The 18,798-nt window shown below is 37.7% G+C and overlaps 1 protein-coding gene across 2 annotated transcripts in view; it reads right to left on the bottom strand.

Annotated features, from left to right (window-relative positions):
- Positions 1–18,798, bottom strand: part of RNGTT (RNA guanylyltransferase and 5'-phosphatase) — a 188,731-nt gene that overhangs the window by 57,066 nt on the left and 112,867 nt on the right. For both annotated transcript variants that reach the window (XM_054194690.1, XM_054194691.1), the window contains exon 13: positions 6,960–7,060. In XM_054194690.1, the coding sequence (XP_054050665.1) occupies positions 6,960–7,060 (101 nt within the window). The remainder of the gene's footprint in view (positions 1–6,959; positions 7,061–18,798) is intronic.

Raw genomic sequence — 18,798 nt, 5'->3', positions numbered from 1 at the left:
ATCTTCCATACACTTCACTGTTTGTGTCAGTTGACTCAGGAATTCCCCATTCAAGCACGCCTGCTCTCTGCCGTACCTGCTTGCCTACCTGCACGCTGGAAAATTGTGTGTCCTTGTCCATTTTGAGGAGGCTGTCCTCGAAGATCAACCAGCTCTCCTGGGCCTCTCTGCGCTTTAGGGGACCTGCCATGAGAGACTACCAACCTGTTCCTTGAACAAGCCAAAGCCAGCTATCCTGAAGCCTGAGATTACATTTCCACTGCCTGCTTCTCTCACTCCTCTTTTGGATTCTACCACCTTACAGTTGTTTAGCTGGGGACGGCATCAGCCTTCAATTTCCATATTCACAAGAAGCAAGAAATCTAAGCTACATGGCCAAATAGGAATCAAATATCTATCCAAATGTAAAATAGGGCAGAGAAGTGCATAGGAGATAAGAAAATGTTAGAGGCATATGGTCTTTGCGAGCTTTTCTTGATCTCACTTACAGATAGAAATGGATCTTTAACAGAGTGGATAATCGTTATGATAGCTGACATGAGTAACCGGAAAGACTGCTTTAAGGCGGCAGCTAGCTCAAGAAAAAGCAATAGGGTCTATAAAACATACAAGGCTACATTTACATTCCATTTTGCAAGCATATAGATAATTTTAGGATGATATGAGGCAAAGGTTTTAAAAATCTGGATAAATGAGTAGCTAAAGTAGAATAATTATCTGACAGATGGAGATTGCCCCAGGCTGCCACTTGAACATATAAAAAGATGAGTCTGAGTTCGTTTTTGAAATCCAACATTAGAAATTCCAAGAGCATCCTGAGTATTAGTTGTGGAAGGTACAACACTATGTTCAGTGTACCAGAGCATAAAAAGAGGTTAGATTCAAAGCCTTACTTTGAAAATAGGTTTTAAAAGCTGAAGTGTTACGAAGATTTTAAATGCCCTCAACATAAGCAATATTTCATAAATACTTAACAACATAGTACCGAGGTAAACTGTCTATCTACTAGTTTCCATCACAGTGTCAATGGTGGCAGTTGCGCGTGCATATTTCTGCCATGGTAATATTTGTGCTTGTCCTTCCCGTGCCACCACACTGCTCTTTCTACAAGTAAAATCCTCTCTCCATCAGTTTGCACAACCCTGCCCCCTGCACTTCTTCAGAACTAGTAAGACCTACTGTGGAAACAACTGAACGCCTGAAGGTTAACAGCTAATCAAATTACTCCTTTCCTTGGTTTGCAACTCTTACATTCCATAAAAGGCAAGCAACTTCGAAGCACATGCTTCCTTTAACAACAGTACAGCCATAAATGCAGATAATATATTCCAACCTGCACCACTCCTGCACTGTGCATCTTTGCATCTATTTGCAACATCTTGTCCTTATTTGTTCCGTAATTGCTGTGTGACATCATCTGCATTCTGCCTCATAACTCCACTGTACCCAACAGAAATGCAGCCCCAATCTTGACTGTGATCTTCGGAGGCCAAAGGAATACGGGATTATTGTTTCTATCACCAGGGTATTATTTGTAAAGCTCCTGTTCTGTGAGGGATGGCACACGTGACAGCAACTTCGTGCTCTTTGATAACAAGCATTCTGCAAACAGGTGAGAAGGCAAAGAGTTCACAGCCCAAACCGACATTTTGTGGATCACTTAAACGGGGGAATGGAAAGAGAGGAGGGAGCAACAAAACACGGGCCAAACAGCCATGTCAGTTCTGCAGATCTTAGCTGATTCAATTAACTTCCACGTTTTTTCAGCCAGTTACCAATTATTTTTCAAAGCAGAAGAGAGAGGAAGACTAGCTTATAAAACAGATAAGCCACCCTATGACAGACAACATAGCTATACGAGAGCAAATCAAGAACACCACGGTTATTTTGAACCTGTTGCAGCTTCTTCCCCCAAAGCTCCTTCTAATTTACAGAAGAAAAAGGACAACATCACATCTAACAAAAGGAAAACATTCACTTGCCTGTAGTCATGATATTTCTATCTGGTTGTTTATTTGTAATTACCAATATATCCAAGATTTTAAGTCCCTGCTGTCAAGATTTGCAGCCCCACTGTCCTTGAATGTATTGTACTTTATCTCCCATTTTTCATTACTTGACAACGCCCAAGCTAAACAGAACTTTGCCTCAACACCGTTTGCTTCTTTTATTTCCTTAATGGGATCTACCTCATCATGGATATAATTAAAAAAAAAAAACAATACAGACTTGTTACTAACAAAGAGTTCATGTCTACTTCAGATTACTATTTTTTTAAAGAAACGAGCCTTTATTTCTATTTCTTTCTTAGAAGATGAGTAAAATTCTTGATTCTTTCCAATACTTCAAGGTTCTGTATAAAATGTATATTATTCCATGATTTGAAATGGTATCAAATTGACCCAGTAAGAAATTAATTCAAAGCCAATAAAACCAAAGCCTTGCCTGTAATTTGATTTTAGCATGTCTGATTCAGATAAAATTAAAGGACTTGCACAGGCTAATTAAAAAACTGTTAAAGGAAGCACGGATATTTAAGAAATTCTGGTTTTGGAAGCTACCACAAATCTGGCACTATTTAGACATTTCCAGCTGATATTTGTGACATTTAAATAAGGCTCAGAGTTGGTTTGGGTTTTTTGGAATTTTTTTTTTTTTTTTTTTTTAAGAAATATTCTTAGAGTCAGATATTTGGGGGAAAAGCATCTCTACTGTTTAACAACAGACTTACAGCCTTCTCTGTAATATAAGTGAGATATTGCACACAGCAATTAAATATCCTCCGCATTCTCTTCTGATAAGGTCGTCTAACTTGAGGTCACTTGGAATCATATATATAGTCAGCATGACTAATCTTTTACCTCCCATTTTTTATTACTTGACAATGCCTGCGCTAAACAGAACTTTGCCTAAACACAATTTGTTTTTTTTCCATGTGGTCTAGTTAATCATGGATATAATAAATTAAAAAAACCCAACAATATAGGCTTGCTACTAACAAACTACTTGAAAGGACATTGTAGAGAGGTTGGTGCTGGTCTCTCCTCACAGGTAATTAGCGATAGAACAAGAGGGAATGGCTTCAAGCTGCAGCAGGGTAGGTTTAGGCTGGACATTAGGAAAAAATTCTTCACAGAAAGAGTGGTCAGACACCAGAATAGGCTGCCCAGGGAGGTGGTGGAGTCACCATCCCTGGATGTGTTTAAGAGTCGTTTAGATGTGGTACTGGGGGATATGGTGTAGGGGAGAACTTTGTAGAGTGGGGTTGATGGTTGGACTCGATGATCTCAAGGGTCTTTTCCAACCTAAATGATTCTATGATTCTACAGAGTTCATGTCTACTTCAGATTCCAAACTTTTTTTTCCCTATGAGTATCATCATAACTTAGGAAAAATACAAGGTACTGTTATATGATCAAAGGGCTCCACTCCGCACTGCTGATGTGAGATGTGAGACCTTTATTTTAGTAACCCTGAAATGACAGAGAAGTGCTGGGACGTGGGTCTACCTCTTTCAAGCACACATAATGTGAGAGTTTTTCAGTTCAACTACTGTGTTTCACCAGACATAAACAAAAAGTACTCTTTTGTTTAGCTGATTTAATAAATTGTTGGTTGTTGTTTTGTTTGTTCATTCGTTGGTTTGGGTTTGGTTTGGGTTTTTTTATAATAAAAGTAACTATATTGAAGCTATGAGAAGAGATTGAGAGAGAGCATAAACTGGAATTCTTGCAAACACAACATGAAAAGAGTTAATCTAACCATCATCCCGATGCTTGGACAGGCTGGACTATGACAATACACAGGGGACAATTACCATGGCTCAGCTGATAAGATGCAATTCACTAAGGTGCAATAATGCAATTTCTTTCAAATATGTGCACTGAAAAGGAGTGTCAGGATTAGGTCACTGAGGTTACAGAAACCCTGCCTTTCTTTGGGATGCACCAGTACATTTTTTTTTCTTTATGTTTATTCTTTGTTATGCATTCTTCATCCTTGTAGGGAAGCATATTCTAAAAGTACTTCATAGATAATAAGCCCAATCCTTCTGCCGAATTCAATGGCAAAACCCCCTCTGATATCAACAGTGAAATAACAGAACCCTAGATAAAAACAACCGGTCATTCATCCGTAACTGAACTACATCTGGGGTGAAACACAGCAGCTATTTTGCAGTTAATGTTACTATTGCAGACTGATCTATGGACGGAAATGTACAACTGAAAGCACAGGGGAATTTTAGGTAGATGGAAAATAATCATACTGACTAAAATCTGGCAAACTCCCAGGAGGTAACACCGTTATTCATACGAAAAATGCACAAGACTGTTTACAATTGTTCAGGATCTCAATTACTTATGCCATCCAAAAGACATGTCCAACAGCTGACAGTGCTCTAATCTCATGCTACTGAATAAATAATGCTCCTGTATGCTTTTTTCACTATTTAAGTGAATAGGGAACTATTAAATACAAGGGCTGCATGGCTGGAGTTTTGTGATACGGACTCAGCCTGTATCACTACTGGCTGGGCTGCAAACTGTGATAAAATCACACACACTTGTAGCACAGGTTTAGATATGCCTGCATTTCAAGATTTAAAGATGAGCCTGTAAATCAGAACAGAGGACCTGGAAATTACAGACAATCCCCATTCCCATTGTTTCAAGCTGTCAAGTATTTGAGATCGATGCTTTGACTTTGGCTCCTCATTTGTCAGTAACGGATCAATACAAAGGCATACCTTCTGTTTCCATAAATATTCTTGCTTAACTTTACAAAAACAACACACGAATTCTATAACAGTACTTTAACCACATCTGTATTACTCTGCTGCCAAATGCATGCCAGATTTCTCTTTGGATTACTGAAGAAGGAAACTTTTTTTTTAACCTAAAAGGTTGAAATGAATATCAATGTTTGCTTTTAATCTCAGTGGGGTGGGGGGAGGCAGGAAGCCTAACATTGTCACGTTAAAATTGCCAGGAGCAAGACATTCAGTTCATCAAAACAGAATTTTTACTTATACTAGAAATCAACCATTTTATTATGGTAGCGCTCAGAACTCAGGAACTGCCTTTTTACAGTCCAAAATTAAAGATGCTTCTTTTAAAACTCTAGTCAATAACTTCAAAATCAGTATAATTCTGATGTTTTCACAAATGAGTTCAGATTTTACCAAGCGATAAATTGGATACTCAAATTAACAACTGAAGCAGTTAAACATGGAGTATTTCATTCATTGTTTGTGTTTAACTGGGCAGAAGCTACTGTTTCATAGGTCATTACTTAACATAAATACCTCTCTCCTAACAATGGCAAATTATTATTTTCCACTCAGTACTTCATTAACTTTTCTTTTTGTTGGATGAATGCACTTATGTTACTAATAGCAGTCAACTGTCATGTGAGTTGAAGTAAAACATATCTGGAAGAATTGTACTTTATTTATCAAATGTCAGATTGGTAGCGTTATGTTTTTCTTCTGCGTGTGAGAGGAACATAAACATTAACATATTTAAGTATTACAGTATTTACAAACTAATTCAGACAATTATTTCCACAATATGAGCAACACACTTATTTTCACATAGCTGGAATATAGTAGAACTTTTCTAAATGTTAGAAAGTGTTTCCAGTTCCACAATGGATCCACCATTCTTTAATAACTTGCTACTAACTGCCCAACTTTTAAGAAACAGTTTTTTGCTGGCTCATATTTTATAACCTTTTTATGTTCTGATCAAATAATCTATGATGTAATATATAGCACTGACAGTTTTGTATTTGAAATCGGTGATAACTAATCAAGCAGAAACTCCTTTTTTAATGTGAAATGAAAAATCTGTTGTGTTTTGCTTCTGAATCACAGGCTACTACTGTACCTTTATAAACTTCAGCAGAAGTCATAAGAATACCATACTAAAAATAACCTTCCTATCAAATAATGGGTAATTTTTAATTATTTTTTTTTTCCATAACATTGCATTTTCAAATACAAAAATCTGAATAGATAATTCTGACCTCATGAAACGCTCAGAGTTGAGTACATTTTGCAGAATAAATCCCATATCCTTAAGAGACTCTCTATTCATCAAATATATTCACTAACATGACACGCAAATGTTTAAAAGTTAGATGGGCCATTATTAGCACTGTGGAATACGTAAGCAATATATGAATTAATTGTTTAATCATATTGAGTTGCCCGTGGCACCAAGAAAAAGAAAAGCTAAATGTCAGTATTTCAAACTGACAGTTGAAATGAGTCCCAGATGTTAAAACATTAAGCAACCTAAAAATCAATTAACTTCGTTTTAAACAAAATCTTTTCCAAAGCAAGCTTTAATCTAGTGACTCAATCTTCCCCTTGCCCTCCCTGGCACAATTGAACATGGAAATCACCCTTATTTAGTATGCGCAGTGACTGAACTAAGCAAATAGTATGTTGAACTGATGTAAAGATTCACACGTCCTCTGCCATTTGAACTCACTGGTTTTGATTAAGATTTTAATGGTTTTAAAGGAAATATCAAAGAATATCTATCAAGTCAAAATGTCGAGTCATGTTCTTCTTTAAGAAAAACATTGTGCAGTTATTCTAAAATGGAAGAAAGCTTAAGTTGTTATTGTTTTGCATGAAAAATAGTTATTTTATAAAAGAACTTAAGCTAATACAGCCTGCCTATTTTCTAAAAATATAAGGGGTAGTGCCAAATCCAAAAAGGACTTTTTTTAGAAATGTTATGAAACTTAGTTTAAGAATGAGCAAATTTACATTATAAATATCTGCCATTGTTTTCAGTACAACACTGATTACAACAGTTGCCTATAATTTGAATGAACAAATTCTACAGAATACAGAAAGGCTCAGCCCCAGGAAATGTCAAGAAATATCAGAGGAGAGATTAACTGCTAAGGGACATTCACATTTAAAAAAGGAAGAAATTACATACCCCTCTCCACCAATTCTTGTTATCTTTAGACGAAAATCAACAGAGTTCAGGCTGGGTGGCTTCCATTTCAAAATATCATCGCATCGACCAGGCTTGTATTTCTGAAGAATATTAAAAAGCAGTTTAATTATGCTTATTGGTTTTCACTGGTTTTAAAAGTAACAATTCAGCATTTCAGACTATATTAGCTGTCTCTAATGAATTACAATACTGAGTCACTGAAACAATGAATTCCATTACCACTGAGGTAGTTGTGCTTCACTACTTTATTTGCTGCTCCCTTTTAAAACTGCTTAGCGCTGTAGCCAAGCCATTGCATATAATAAAAAGCTGAGAATGGAAATAAAAATTAGCATACTTCATTATCTCTCTCTAGCTACAGGAAAATTTCAAGAAAGAAAATAAGACAGCACAGTAGCAAATGAAAACACTGATAGGACACGCATAAAAGCTACACTTAGGATAATCTTGACATTTTTGAACAATTTTATGAACAATATTTTTGTTATCCATTCTGTTGGCTGACACAACATGAAAAAGCCAGTAGTTGCCACACTGCCAACTATCAGAAAGGCCCATCAGAAACATGTTCTTTAGTACCAATGGAATTTAAGTTACTTAAAGATTAAAGTACATCATGACATACAAGAACATAAATAAGGGAACGTCCGTTGCTTAAGAGAAAGGGTACACATTTGAATTGAAAGTTGCAAGGAGCAATTTTCTCTTTCATTAGAGCTTTGGTTTCTCATGGTCTCTTCTATCATCCACTTTGATTTACTAAGCTGCCATTTTGTTGATCCTCAGCTAATAGCATGAGCCATCTTGCTAACCATTTCCTTACCAGAATATCTTTCATGGCGATGGAGAAAATCAGAATTAACATGAAGGGGGCAAAAGTAAAAGAGTAATTTGCAGATGCACAAAATGAGAATTTTCAGTTGTTACATACTTATTAATCCACAATGAGAAAATTTATACAATTTTACCAAAAAAAAACACCAAGAATGTCCACTGTCTTTTGGTAACACAGCGATCACTTGCATCACATTGCACCCGTGCTGTGTTAAATATTTGCAAAACACAAAATTTACTCATAATAAACCTAACAGATCTAAAGTGACAAAGGCAGATAAGAATTTTCTGTTTTCTGACCTAAGAACAGAAAGTTATTCCTTCCAAAATAAATGCAGCACATGTTGCTTGTAATTTCTTGATGAAAAGGTATTGTTTAAGCAATTTACGAAAACCAGAAAATGTTTCAGCAGTAAAGAAATATTCCTTTAGCTGCCACCATCCCGCTATTCCTTCCCTCATTTCTCTGGCTTTTTTCCATTCACCAGAAATATCTTAACATTCCAGTGATCTCATCTTTAAATTCTTACAGTAATGAAATTTATCTTGCTCCTTAGTTTTCTCCTCTACTTTCCCAAACTAAAAATCTGCTATCATGCAGTATGGTGTTAAAAACATTCATGCCATACATACTGACTGATATTAAATAGACAGAATATACAAAATATGATGCTAAGTAAAGCTTTTCAGATCATCATTTTTATATATACTTTTTTTACATATGGATTATGTAATTAAATATATTTTGAAGTATCTACATTCAATCTTACAGAAAGAATTTATTATTTTAGTACATATTTAATTGACTGTGTGCATTGAGCATGAGAATTACGATAAAGGTAGATGGCACTGAAGTTTCTTTTTCAGTTAACTTTTCCTGCCATTTTCTTGTACTTATATCTGATATAGAGAGAATATGAAATTAAATTCTATATAACTTTTAGTAATAAAATTTGTCCCAGGAATAATAGGACAAAACGCAGTGTTCACAAAGACATTATTTGTTGCTATTTCTCATCTGCTGTTTCTAATTTGGCCAAAGACAATTACTACTACTGGGTATTTACTACTTAATTCAAAGAACTACGGTGAACACTTCCGTTTGTGACAAATTTCTCCACAGACAGTGAGAATTTAATTTATGAAACAACTGCTACGGCAGGTATGAAGGAACACATGGTAGAGCTGAGTAGCTGAATTTGCTGGAACAGGTATGAATTTTGCTGTATGGAACAGAAGATTCATCTTAATGGTTGCTCTTCACTCTTTTAGCATGACTGAGGTATTCAACCATTCCATAAAAATGACATTTGTCAATCATACATAAATCCTAAAATCTTGTATTAAGCCTCTATGTCGCATGGCTTCTAGTTTATTGACTTGCAATAATCTTCTGAGCAAGATTACTGTAGTGTTTACAGTGATGTATTTATGAATGTGTACTCAAGTAATAAATTTCTTTTTCAGCAGTAGGTCATATTTTTGAGACCTTATGAGCTATTATGACTAGACTCAGTCTAACTGACTTTAGACAGCAATCTCAGCTTGTTTAATGTATGGCTTCAAACCACACTTTTACATATTACTCATTTAAAGAGAAGATAAAGAGAGGCTAATAGTCCTCAAGACAGAGGAAATTGTCTCTTTTGTATGGAAATACCATTCCCAATCAAAAAACACCCCATATTTTGTGTCCAAAAGGTAAATTTGGAGTGCTTCTGCATTCACAAGTGCTAAATATTTCCTCCCAATCATAAACAGGAGCCTTACTTTCTGGGAAAACAACAACAGGATTGAAACATACACCATCTTGAAAACTAAAGACCAAGACTTCTTCTGAGCAATGTGAGAAAATACAAAGGCCTTTAAGGGAGGACCAAAGGCTTCTTTCAGGATTGCAGACTCTGTCCTGCTTCTGCCTGGAACGTGACCCCTGAAAATGCTAGATGCTTCTTTAGGAAATGAATTCTTATTAACACGAAAAGAATAAATCAACCTCTCTGAGTGACAGCACTGAAATCGAGAGGAAGAGCTGCATCTGATCTATATAACAACCCAAGAATGGCCTCACTAGAGCTCTAGCATCCTGGCTCTGACAGCGGCCAAAAGGCATATGCTCAGGGAAGGTGAAAAACAGGGCGATCATATATGATATTTTCTACTACTACTACTCTCTCAGGGAGTATCCGTTTCCAAGCTCAGAGTCTTCCTGACGTGAATGTGATTCAAGTGTGATTCCTATGTATGTAGTGATTTTCAGTTTTGCCTGCACAAGCTTGTGTAGCTCCCCAGTAAGACCCTGTAAACCTCCACCCGCTGTTACAGCCCGCAGCACAGTGTCTCACACACAGCCTGACTCCACTGCAAGTAAAACCATCACCTTTTGTTTCTCTTGAACCAGCTTTTGTTGGTTTCGAAGACTTGCACTGCCCAGGGCTCATATTAAGAGAGATGCTGAACACTCAAGCCCCATTGCTTCTGTGCTACTCATAGTTTCATCTGCTTCCATGTGCATGGAAACACACTCACCTCAGAGGCTATCAATTTACATGTGCAGTTACAATTTTTTTCTCCACATATATTACTTAACATTTATCTACACAGAAGTTGATGTGCTGTTTTATCTCTCAGCCACCTAATCTTGTAAGGGCTTACTATAATTCTCCACAATCAGCACCAGCCCTTGCTGATCCAGCAAAACCCCATCACTTTACAGTTCACCCTGTTTTCCAGCTTGCTTATGGGCAGTACAGGTGAATCCTCTCCCTGGTGAGGACTGACCAGTACCCCATCCCCCGACTCCTACTTTTTAACCAATTACTTATCTATGCAAGAACCTGTCTTTTAGTTACTTCACATCTCACATCTGTCTTACAGAACCTGTCTCACATCTGCTTTAGTTACTTCAAGAGGTTTTTGTTATAAACTTTCACAGAGCCTTTCTGGAAGTCTTGGCGGGGGGAATACCATACAATCCTTACTCAAATGATTTTTGATCCCTTGGCTAGAGAGGCATAACCTTCCTTTCAAAAAAGTACATAGTTTTCTGCAACTACATCATGTTTACCCAGGTATCAACTACTATATTCCTTATTATAGTCTCTACTCTTTTGTCCAGCACAAATATCAAGCTTACAGCCCTTACTCCTTGTCTGATCTTCCATAACACCTGCCCCCACCCTCAGTTTTTTTAATTGACATTGTATTTTCTACCCTCACATGCGTAGGAACCAATGTACATATTCCACACAGAATCTACTACAGGATTTTTTCAAAGTCTTTTTCCAAGACTGACAAGTTACAGCCTCCGAAAAGTCAATACGAAACCACCTTCACGACAGAGAGGAACAACTATTCCAAGATCAGTAATGAAAAGCAATGTTTTGACAGGATATATCTGCATACCTGTAATTGCACTGCTGGATCCACAATTTTGACTCAGTGTTAATTTTAAAATTAATTGGCTGGCTTGCTTGAAGGGGAGTGGGGGAGGATTTGTTCTTTACGATAGAGTTATCTCTCTTGCCTTTAGAACCTGCACAGTGTGAAACAAACCTCAGCTAACCTTTTGGTCCTATTAATAAAAAATTGAGGAAAAAATATATCTACCACACTTCAAGTCAGCCAAAGAGATCTTGCCTAGAAAGCAATGGCAATAAAAAATACACTTTGCACTATTACACTTAGTTTTGACCATTGTCAAATAACACCACTCTCACTTCACAGCGGAATTGTTAACACTGAGCACCTGGTAAAGGTAACAGGTAATTTACCCCTATCTTTCTGAAACAGTTGCAAAGACTTAGATATGCAATCAGACTTCAAAACTCATATCAAGAACAAGTTATACAGCCCCCAGACTTCTTCTGTTACCGCAAAAGACAGAAATTCACAGAAATTTAGCTTAAAATGAGAATTTAACCAAAGGCCACATTAATAATCCCCAAGAAGGAGATTCATTTTTGTGACAGATGAGTCCATACGCACGATACAGCAGTAGTAAGTTCTTGAGTTTGAATGTTAAGTGCTAAATCGATTTCTTTAAATATGAGCTGGAACCAAACAAGAATTCTGCTTGTTAAGTATGTGAAAACTTCACCTTAGATGAATCATTGCATACTGCAGACCTGTTCTGCCTGAAGTTATTCTACATTCTAATTCCCAAACAAAATGTGAAGCAATCTGTCTGAGATCAAACTACTCCCTAGCATTTTAAATATAGCATTCATAGCAATGCTATCCTCACCACCACCTCCTGACAAATACGGATGTACAGGACTACTTCTAAATCATATCAGGCCCCATATCATCTCAAATACAAAGTTCATGCTTCAGTCTGAAGTCTTTCAGCCTCGTCTAACCACAGAAATTGGAGCTCCACATCAAAAGTGTACATTGTCAAATCAGAAACTATCTCAAATAGCTTTAAAGGATGACCTCCTGGAGTCCCTTCCAACCTAAATTATTCTACAAAGTTGTAATCTCTCTTTCGACGCTTGTTCTGTTAGCAGCCGTACTGGGTGCACTTCCACTAGCATTTTAGTTTGCAAAAGTAATGTACTTTCAAAGTAAATCCCCCAGTTGTTCCTACTCAGTACACGTTAGTTGAGATAGCTGTGCAGCTCTGGTGCATGCAATTTGGGTTCTATTTACATAAAACCAAACTTGAAGGTTCAATTCAGGAACACACCTAATGCACGTCTCCCCACAGTATGAACGCTACCGAGTATCCAAGAGTCCAAGGCAAAGGCTGTACCATTGTGGTGCTCCCTAGCACCTACCTAGCAGAGATGAACCTGAGCTGTGAAGACATCCTCCAATATATTGAAATGCTATTTAAAGAAACAACAGCGTCAGTGCCTTCAGGTTGGCTATGAACCCCCAGCCCTCAAAGTTTTATAACTCTGCTATTCACTCAGCATCTACCCAACATTTCTTATATCTTTGTTGTGTTATTATTATTATTAAAAATGCCCTACGTTCTGTGGTCATTCTCTCCTGGCAGAACCCCAGCCCCTTTCTTTTCATCATTCCTTTAATTTTCACAACCTTCCATTCCAGTCAGGCCTTCTCCCAATAGCAGTGTCAACCACCACAGTCTCCTAGAAGATTGACCTTGGCCACTTGGTACTTGTCAGATTGAGCTAGTGGACCAACAGCTCCTCCAGCAGCAGAATAACTGGCAGAATCAAGACGTTACTAACCTCAGGAGTTCTGCCGTTTACAAGAGCACTATCAATCAGTATCACCTTAGCTCAAGAGGATGAAGGCCAGGGACAACAGATATGTCAGAAGTAGCATGGCAAATGTACCCCTATTATGGAGATCTTGAACTTCAGACAAGAGCACAATAATGAACCTAAAACTCATGTGCACATCCAACAACCTGGGATGTAGAATCATCACAGCCCAACACAAAGCACATCCTCTGGCATCCATCTCAGGCTGCTGAATCGCATTGATTCCTAATCTCATAACTCAATAACCTCTGTAGGTTCAAGTGGGTCCATTCAAGCCACAGGTAGGGGTTTTTGTTAGACTCTAGTGGGTCATTTTAGCACTGCAGGGCAAACTGATGGGTTGCTGGGCCATGTTGAAGCCCAATCCCCTGCCCTGTCCCAAAAGTATTAAATCTAGCTGTCCCCTTCCTCCACAGCTGCCCATAGAGGGGGCCACTCTTTTTTCCTCTCCCTACAAGTCAAGAGAAAGGCTGGCCCTCAGAGAAGAAAGTTCTGTTATCTGAACTTTTGCTGACACATTTCTTGCTAGTTGCAGATATCCCTCCCCTACAGCTTTTGGGTTTGCCTACGGCCATGTGTCTTCTCAGCATTTGAATTCAATGGGTGGTTCAGTAGGAAGCTGAAAACATGGGCAACGGGGATGTTAGTGGCCCATAATGAGGATGAAGTTTCACTCCAAACAGCTGCTTTTATATGGGATAGACTTTGCTGCTTAGTATTTTGTAGGAGGAAGAGTGGGGTTGGTTTCTGGGACTGCATTCTGGGCAGGCAGTCTGGGCTGTGGGGTGTTGTTGACTCACCATGAAGACACCCACCTGGAAGACTGAGTAATTTCAGCCTAAAGTCTAGACAAAACAAATGGTTCATTTCTCCTAGCGACTGAAAAGGAAGAAGTGGTGGGATGACCAAGAGAGAAGTTCGTGCCTCATCAAGAAGTGGAAGAGAAGATTTCCTTGACAAGGGTGCCTTACTATCCTAATAAAGCCTCGTCAACCAGCTCTACCTCCCTAACCCTTATTAAATACCATCTTCCTGAAGTGCAGCAGCACCTAACACAGGCCACCTTACATTTCTTCCTCATCTTCCCTCACTCATTCCACCTCCAAGTAAGAGGAACGCAGCAAATTTTCTTGCCTTTCTCCCGAACAGCACAACGCTGCTACTTGTCAGCTGTAATCTCCCCTGAGTTAACTGGTCAGATCTAGCCCTGCAAGGTATCCCGACGGCTGCTAAACTGGCAGCCGCAGGCATACACCAGTTCAGAAAGAAGGTTGAAAAAAAGGGGCAGAGAAGGCTCAGGGCAGATTTGTTTGAATAACCAGGCTTGCCCAAGAGGTGCGGCAGGTTGAGTACCACTGGGGAGTAAGGGCAGTTGTGGTAGGAGGGGTGGGGTTAACCAAGACGGCTACTGCGAATCTACTGGAGTTCTTTTAAATCATCAAACATAAGTTGCCACGTTGCAAATTACATTAGCATTTAACCACCCTGAAAATGCAATAAATTGCAATTAAGTATCCTTGAACATAAAATATAAATATTAAATCTTTACATCTCCAATAATTTTAAGTTTCAAAGAAGTTACCTTGCTATTTCATATTTTAACGCCAAGAAGAAACTTCTGTCATTACATAAATGGTATCCTGATATTTAGTTAGACTTATTTTGCGGGATGAATACACTAAAAGCATTTTAAAAACATTGTAGAATGCTTCAGGTTGACAAACAGTAAGAAATATTTGTTCTGTTGTAAAATCCACCCATTTCCATTACCTATATTCTTCTGTGTTTTAATTAAATCCTTTGCAAGCAACTTTGTATTCAACATGATGCTAAAGCTTTCACTTGACAGGAAAAAGTTAACTACTGCAAACCTATAACAACAACAAATCTGCTCTTCTTTCCTATTCCACACAATAGTTGAATGTTTTCTCTGAAGAGCTCTACTTAATTCTGAGGCCTCTTAATACCCATAGGGCAGCTGCTGCCCTACCCAGTCTAATAGTTTGCATTCAGCTGTGTAAACATAAAGACAGAATGATTACCTAAAATGTGTTTTTATTTTCTTGCACTACAGACCCTGGATCATTTTAAAGAACCAAAAGGATCAATTATAATAAATCATTTCAGGCTAGAGCTTATAGAGAGATGAGCCGAAGAAACAGAAGTTGCTAACGTTATTGACAGATGATGTGAATAAGTCACATCAAAGGATCAAGAAACCACAAGATGAAAGGCAACCATTGACTCAATTGTATATTCATAGATTTTTAGAACTGGAAACCATTACTGGGCTCATTGAGTCAGCTCTGTTGCATATAGGACACAGAAACTTGAACAATAATATTTATATCAAGCTTATAATTCGTATTCAAATTACAGCACACCTTTATGAAAGATACCAAGTGATGAAAGAAATCACGACATATATCAAGGGAGGTTACCATGGCCATTTATTACACTCGTGCTTAAAAAGGTATGCTTATTTCTACGCTGAATCTTGTTAATGCCTTAGTTTAGACTGAAGCCCAGCACTCCATGTAATTACTTGCCTTTTTAAGATAAAATGACTAAGTCTGAGTCTCACTGCATGGGTAATTTTCCAGTTGGCTAATGTACGCATCTTCATAGTGTAATTTCAGGCAACAGAACCGAACCTACTGTTCCAGTATTCTTTTCAATGCTTATTTATACAGCAGTACACAAAAGAAAGTGTATATGTACTTTGTATTCTTTTTCATTGCATTGAAAGGTGTTGATAACTAGCTGAAATAATTCTTTTCAGATTCACGCCTTTATCTGGGACTTAATACACTTGCTCCCGGATACACAGCCCACATTTGGCTGTATTCAGGCACCATCATAACACCAAATGGTTAGTCTACACGACTGATCTTTTGGGAAAATAGAGTTTGCTGAAAAAGTTAGAAATAGTAACAAAGTGACCATAAATATAAACACATTAAAAAACCCCAAACCCTATCATTAAAACCTCTCATTGTAACATACTTTATCAGTCACAAGAAAAAGAAGAAAAAATACTCAAGCACAAGACATTAAATTCTACTTAAGGAAATAAGTTATCCCACCAGCAGTTAATCTGTAACTCTTCCACTGTTCTTCCCCATGTATTCTATTTTCTTTGCCTGGTAAAAAACTAGGCAAAAGGGAACGTGGCACCAGAATTGTCTCGGTCATTGATGGGTAAATATGACTAATGCTTGTTCTTCCTCTATATTGAGCAGGACACTGAGAACTGGAAGAGAGAGAGATACTAGTCTGATCTCAGGCCTATAACACTCCCTGGTTGAGGAGCAGAAAGTCCAGATTTTTTTATTGAAGTCTGAGGCAAACAGGTTATTTGAGAAGACTGCTTTGAGAGTACTGGACTCATCCCTAACTCATATGTTTGGAGGTGAAGGCAAACTATGTTGTACACTATGGCATTTATGGTGTTCGGTGGTGATCACTGCTGATCGGTGAATCAGCTTCAAAGATTATTGATTATACAGACAGGGAAAGCTACTTTGCATGTTGATGACCTAGGAGACAAAGGAGAGTAAGGTCCAAGAGTAAAAGCCTCCAGGTTCAAATGACAGGGTGCATGATTACGAAGACAGAAAAAGTGACTAAAATTTTCCATTGTTTACTCTAAATCAATGGATTAACACCAGGATAATACTACCTACTAAGACCAACTATTATCAGACAGTAAGAGAAAAATATTATTGTTTACTCTTGCATTAAACCACCACATTTGGTTGTTATTTAAAATATCCCAGAGCTGGCCAAACTGATTATGTATTCCACACCAAAATCTTTTCTAGAGGTCAAGATCTGCCAAATACATTTCACATACTTTAGAGTCAGAAAGTGAACTCTAAGAAATTCTCTCACTGGGGTCTGACCATGCGAATGGTCCCTGGGCATCCCATAGACGCTGGCCACACTAGTTTTCACCCAGCTCCACTCTTTAAGTAGCTAGAAATAACCATCACTGTCCCTATCATCACTGTCATCCCATCTCACCCCTGCTCAGCATCTCCTTCCTTGGACAACCGTTGTACTGCCCACAAAGTACCACTTGGCCATCCCTTATGTACATCCGAAGTCTATGAACCAGGTTCCTAAAGGAACAGCTGAATCACAGAGGTAAAGAAAAAAATCCCTATTGAAATCACTTTCTAGACCATAATTTTGCAGCTTAGAAAATTTTATTTAGCCTTATCAGAACTAATGGAACTAATGTGAGCTGACTGTGATTGTTAAGGATGAGAACTTTTCAAATCGTTTCCAAAGAAAAACATAATTGTGACTGCTCCCGAGAGAAAGCTTTTTTTCCAAGACTAGTTTGGAGAAATTCAGTCATATCAACAAAGAGTCTGATACCTGTGAACCCAGTTGAGACAATTTATTTAGATTTCTAGAATACCTTTTATAAAGTAAAAAAAACCAGCTCATGTTTTTGACTGCATAGGAAAAATTATTTATATGGAGGGCTTTCAAGCCTACAAAACTGTATTAAGCAGTTGGCATTGAATTGAATGTTTAAGTGTTCATTATTTCCGCAAGTTGAGAAACATACTTGGGCATTTAAAATATGCATTTAGAAGCAAGACAAAATGATTATAAGAAGGCAGAAAAACAATGAGATGCTAAAGCTGAAGTATAAACAATATTGGTTGATCAAGTTTGGAAAGTCTGAAGATTTCAGAGGCATCTTAGAAGTTTCTATCAATGAATGCAATAGATGAAACTTTGATAAATGCAGGTCAGCAAGGGAAAGATGTGTTGCATTTAACTTGTCTGTAGAGATTCCGCTAAGAAAAGGTGCTTTAATGAAATCTCTTCAGTGGCACTCACTGACTCAAACATGATTAGGATTCCTTTATTCTTTAGAAAAACAAATCAAATGCACCCAGTACTGACTTCTTTCCTGTAGATGTTTGACAATTTCTGTATAAAACTCTTGAAATTTTAAAGCAGGCAGGTTTTTCGTAAATAGGAGTCAATTGTCCGTACATTTATAAAGGAAAGACAGGGAGATGCGGTTTGTAAGTACTCTTAAGAGCAATGAGGCTAAGAGTAAACTAAACACCAGTACTTTCCAAACACCTGTCATTCTTGAAAGACATTTTCATAGTTGAGAGAAAATAGAAGAATCTAAACGCTGAATGGAAAATACATAAGAATTCAAAATGGCTGCAAAGTTTGTACCACTCCAAAGCAGGATCCAAACACTTTCCCACATCATGCAAACACTTTACACACCTTGTATCAAGTCCTTCAACCACCACAACCTGTGTCTAACTGTGGACAGATGGTCATGACACCCTAATCTAAAAGATGACGACAAAAAAGGCAAATTCCTCCCTTTCGAAAAAACTCTTTCAAACAAAAATAAAAGAAAGTAATGAATGCTGCTTTTAACGCTTAGTGTTCTAAGTTACTGATTCAAACCACCCGGACAACCAAAGAGCTGCAGTCCCCACTAAACATCAACTTTTTGTCGGGTTCAGTAATTTGATCAGAATGCAGAGACATCCCGATGTTCAACAAATATTTGATGAGCTTGAAAATAAGGTTGTTAATGAATGCCAAACATGATAAAAAAAAATTTGTAGACAATAACTTCTAAAGCTCATATAACATGGGGAAAAGACAGGTTCCTCGGCTATGCTCAAATCATTTAGTGTCCACAACTGAACCAAAAAGATGACAGAGCAAACTCCTAGTTACGAAGTTTT

This window comes from Rissa tridactyla, chromosome 3, assembly GCF_028500815.1.
Source record: "Rissa tridactyla isolate bRisTri1 chromosome 3, bRisTri1.patW.cur.20221130, whole genome shotgun sequence".
NCBI lineage: Eukaryota > Metazoa > Chordata > Aves > Charadriiformes > Laridae > Rissa > Rissa tridactyla.
Note: the sequence above shows the minus strand (reverse complement) of the source record. Positions and strands in the feature narration are given on the sequence as shown.